Source organism: Stegastes partitus, unplaced genomic scaffold (assembly GCF_000690725.1).
Source record: "Stegastes partitus isolate 25-593 unplaced genomic scaffold, Stegastes_partitus-1.0.2 Scaffold196, whole genome shotgun sequence".
Taxonomy (NCBI): Eukaryota; Metazoa; Chordata; class Actinopteri; family Pomacentridae; genus Stegastes; species Stegastes partitus.
In genome coordinates, this window is record NW_007577927.1 from 677,881 (window position 1) to 682,646 (window position 4,766).

General features: G+C 45.2%; 1 protein-coding gene across 1 annotated transcript in view; it reads left to right on the forward strand.

The window, feature by feature from the left end:
• The window catches only part of LOC103356385 (dedicator of cytokinesis protein 3-like), a 170,787-nt gene that overhangs the window by 116,005 nt on the left and 50,016 nt on the right, over positions 1-4,766 (forward strand). The window contains exon 15 of the mRNA XM_008280492.1: positions 3,840-3,964. Coding sequence (XP_008278714.1) covers positions 3,840-3,964 — 125 coding nt within the window. The remainder of the gene's footprint in view (positions 1-3,839; positions 3,965-4,766) is intronic.

Below are 4,766 nucleotides of genomic sequence, written 5' to 3' on the forward strand. Positions count from 1 at the left end.
AGACCTAGCTCCACAGCATCAGTTACCATGGAGACCTAGCTCCACAGCATCAGTTACCATGGAGATCCAGCTCCACAGCATTGGCTGCCATGGAGATCCAGCAGGTTAAACCTTCGTGACACTAAAAACTCCGACTGTGGGCTCAGCGTAGCTGCTGACCCACTGGTCTCTGCTGGTCGTGCAGCCCTCAGGTCTCTGAGATGTTTGCGATGGTTTTACGTGCACTCGGACACTAAAGCTGCATTCACTGACACTTTGATATCGGATTCTTAGCGGCCCCTTCTTCTCTGGCGTCAGGGTGCTGGAGTTTCAGCGAAACCTGCCGCGCACTGTGAGGAGTTAAGTACGTGTTTCCCAGAACAAGGACAGCAGCCCAATGTGTCGGCATTTAACGAAGGAAGGATTCGGAGGTACAAGCTCGAGCACAAAGCAGCTGAAGGAGCGGGCCAGAGGACACAGCGAGGAAACTTACAGCGGCATGTTTCTATGAATTATAGACTCGAAGACACGTCAGGTCAGAACCCGAGATGAGTTCTGGACGAGAGGTGGAATATCTTTTAAACTACAGCTTCAGGCCTCTGGATTATTCATTCCATCCTGACCTGGATAAAAGAGACAATCTGTCGCTGTGGCACCAACAGACCAGCAGCTAATTACAACCAGCAGAGGAATTAAAACGTGTAGTAATCTGGAGTAAACGGGGGTCAACGTGAACATACAGTAAATATATGCTTATGCAAGCTTCTGGACTAGTGATGAAGAAGAACCGTTTAAGAACTCAGAGTCAGGTACTTCTTTGAAATCATATCTTAAAACCCGCTTTTACCGACTTGCCTTTAAGTGAACTTTACTTTCAGCTTTAGCTAGTTTTAGTCTTCTATTCTCTATTTATGTCCTCCTTACCGGTTTATTTATGTTCTCTCCTGCTTTATGTGAATTGTAGCTGCGTAGCTCTTTGACGTGATGTTTTCTTTAATTTCTAACTTTTAATTTTTAATCTTATTCTTCAGGTTTTAAACTGCCTCGTTCCTTTGTTTGATCCTAATCTAGCTGATTATTCATTGAACCTATTACGATAATTTCTGCTCTTAACGGTGCCAAATAAATAAAGTTATTCTTATTATTATTACAGTAATAGGAGGAGGAGGAGGAGCTGAACAGGTTTTACCGAGGAGGCACATATTTGAATAAAACACCAGCAGACACACAGATCTGACAGGTTTTCCTCCAGAGCTGCAGGAAGGCGTTTGCTGTCGGACTGTTTGCTCTTCACTGTCTGAGGAAACATTTTTATGCTGCTATTTGGACCTGAGCTTTAATTTTCTGCTCAGATTAATGCGCATGTTTCCAGCTGGCTGCAGCCTGATTAAGACGTTGCAGCATTTCATCCAGCACGGAGATGGACAAGTGTGTGTGTGTGTGTGTGGGTGTGAGAGAGTGTGTGTGTGAGAGTGTGTGTGTGTGTGTGTGCGCGTGCTGCAGCGTCCGGGGAATAAGGCCATACATCACGGTGAAGCCACGGCTGGATTTACATGCAGAGCATCACTCGGCTGACTTCCTGCAACTCCATCCAGTAAAACGCAAGCTGTTACAGAGACGCAGCAGTTTGTGTTTCTTTTTTTATTACTCGCGTTTAGAAAAGATCCGAATGACGCTGTGATGGGAGAGTGTCAGCGTGGTTGGAGGCTGAAGGCTGACGCAGGCGTGCATCATCAGAAGTTTATTACACCAGAACAACACTGAGCAGAAACACCACATCCTGATGCTGTGAAAGCTGCCGAAGCACCAGAACAACACCCCTAACCGAGCATCTTTTAACTCTTTTTATTATGAGTACAGTACGTGACAGAAAACATAAAACGTGAGGAGAAAATGTGACGGCAGCACGACTTTTGCACGTCATGTTCTGTGATTTCTGTATTAATGTCATGCTGTGTGTGGAGATGTTTTATCACATGTGAGAACACAACTAGCAGATAGCAAGAGTCAAGACTCAAGGAATTTATTGGTCACAGACACAGTTATACACAGTGAAATGTACTGTGTACCTGTTCTAGAGCAACTAGTACAAAGACACAAAATGACCCCGAAGACGTGCAAAATAACTGTAACAAGACATAAAATGGCCACAAAGAGATGCAAAAATGATTCTGAAGAGATGCAAACTGACTATAATAAGACACAAAATGACCAGAGAGGGATGTAAAATAACTAAAAACAACACTTAATGACCACGACGAAGTGCAAAATCAGTGTAAAGAGATGCACAACCGCTGTAAAAAGACATCTTGACCACAAAGGGATGCAAAACGACTACGAAGAGATGCAAACCAACTGGAATAAGACACAAAATCACCAGGAAGGGATGCAAAATGACCACAAAGACACAAGTTGAAGACGAAGGGATGCAAACCGAATACAAAGACATGCAAAATAACTGTAACAAGACATAAAATGGCCACAAGGAGATGCTAAATAGCCACAAAGACACATAAAATGACCACAGAGGGACGTAAAATAACTGTAAAGACACATAGATTGACCACAAAGGGATGCAAAACGACAACGAAGAGATGCAAACTGACTGTAAACAAACACAAAATCAGCAGGAAGGGATGCAAAATAACCACAAAGACACAAATTGAAGACGAAGGGATGCAAACCGAATACAAAGACATGCAAAATAACTGTAACAAGACATAAACTGGCCACAAGGAGATGCTAAATAATCACAAAGAGACACAAAATCACCAGGAAGGGATGCAAAATAACCACAAAGACACACAAAATGACCCCAAACAGATGTACAACAACTGTAAGGAGACGTGCAGACGAAGCTGGTTTTAATGTTCTGGCTGATACTTTCCATCTTAAGCAAATGAGCGGAAGAATTCTGGCTTCCTCCAAATCCAGCGTCCAAAGCAGACAGCAGAGCTGCAGTGAGGCGCTCCCAGTGCAGGAGTGACTTTCACACCTCTTTCACACACCTTCAGCCTCCTCCCCCTCCTCCCCCCGGCGGTGATGGAGCGAGGCTTTAGCTCCCGTCTGGATGCATTAAGGTGACGCCTCCTCTGAGGACGAGCTGGAGATGATGAATGGACCCACTCGTGATCACACAGCTCGTTAGTCAGGCGACACCAGAGCAGCTCCGTTCAACGTGTGTCTTCATTTGTGTTCAGGCACACGTATGACTCAGAGTCACGTTCTAGCGAGAACATCGTTGGACTGTTTGTGTCGCAACACAGTCAGATACGTTTGGTCTGGTTCTGATTCTGCAGCACCGTTATCTACTGACCAGAGTTCTACCTTCAGACTGTGAATGTTCCAGAGTTCCAGGTCCTTGAAGTCCACAGAGGAGGGTCCAGATTTATCACCTTAATGGACTTTTCCCATCATTTCTGAGCCTCAGAACTTCATCAGTACAGCAGATAGACACATGACATTTAGGAGGAAGAACACATCTGGGTTCTGCTAGAACCTGACACCAGATCAGTTCTACATCCATCCAGGTGTCTCAGTCTGAACACTGGACCTGGTTCTGTTCATGTCCTCTGTCAGCAGCTGGTAGCATCAGTATTATGGGATGTGTCTGTCTGCTGTACTGGTGAAGTTCTGAGGCTCAGAAATGATGGAAGAAGTCCATTAGAGTGATCAACCTGGACCCTCCTCTGTGGAGTTCTGGAGTATTCTCAGCGTGAAGGTGGACCTCTGTGTGGCCTTATCCTGTCTGCTGAAGTCATTCCACATTAAAACCAGCTGATTCTGAGGAGGTGGGGGCAGTGGTTCAGTCTGGGTCGGATTTATCCGGGCTGACGGCGACGTGTCTCTCGTGGTTCCAGGTGACATCCGTAACGACCTGTACCTGACCCTGGAGCGAGGAGACTTTGAGCGAGGAGGGAAGAGCGTTCAGAAGAACATCGAGGTGACCGTCTACGTGCTCTACGCCGACGGAGAAATTCTAAAGGTAGGAAAGTGTTTGTTTTGGTTGTTGTTTTGCCGCCGCTCTGTGGGCCCACCACCTCCCGCTGACGGTGTCATGGTCTGTAGTCTGGAGTGGAGGCAGCTGGTGAGCCAACCTGAACCACACAGTGTCAGAGAACACCAGACATGGTCTGTTAGACAGCCACAGCAGCTTGTGCAGCCTGGTTGTGTTGGGATGTAACCACGATGTAAACTCTGCTGTGGGTCCAACGCTCAGGGCGGGTCGGCTCCCGTCGCTGAGCTGCCCGGTGTTCATCGCTTCAGTCATCTGTTACACATTCTGTTTGTTTGTTTTGGAGGTTTTTGTTGTATTTTTTGAGGACATCAGAAACTGATTTCAACCATTTTATTACAAACCATGGAGGAGAACATACATTATGTTTTTCCTTAAGCCTCGTAGCTCCAGCAGCAGGGTCTGGCTGTTTTTTACTCATAGTTTTCTTCACTGAGGTTCACGTTTCAGCATAAAGTCCTGCAGCTCTGTGGAACCAGAACCACATGAAGAAGGACAGAGAACTCAGAGACGTCTGCTGTCAGTCAGGATAGAATAATTTCAATAGAATTCCTTTAATAAAATTCAGCAGTAATGCTCCCAGTGCATGTAAACAATCACAGTTTTTAAAAAGTAGAGTAAGAAATATACAAATGTAAAATGTCAAGTAGGAAAAAATAGTGCATGCAAGTGTATATATGATAACAGTGGGGTAGCTTAGTATGGAAAACAACAACAAAAAGCAAATATTGTATCTTTACATAAATACTATATATTATTATTGCCGCCCCCC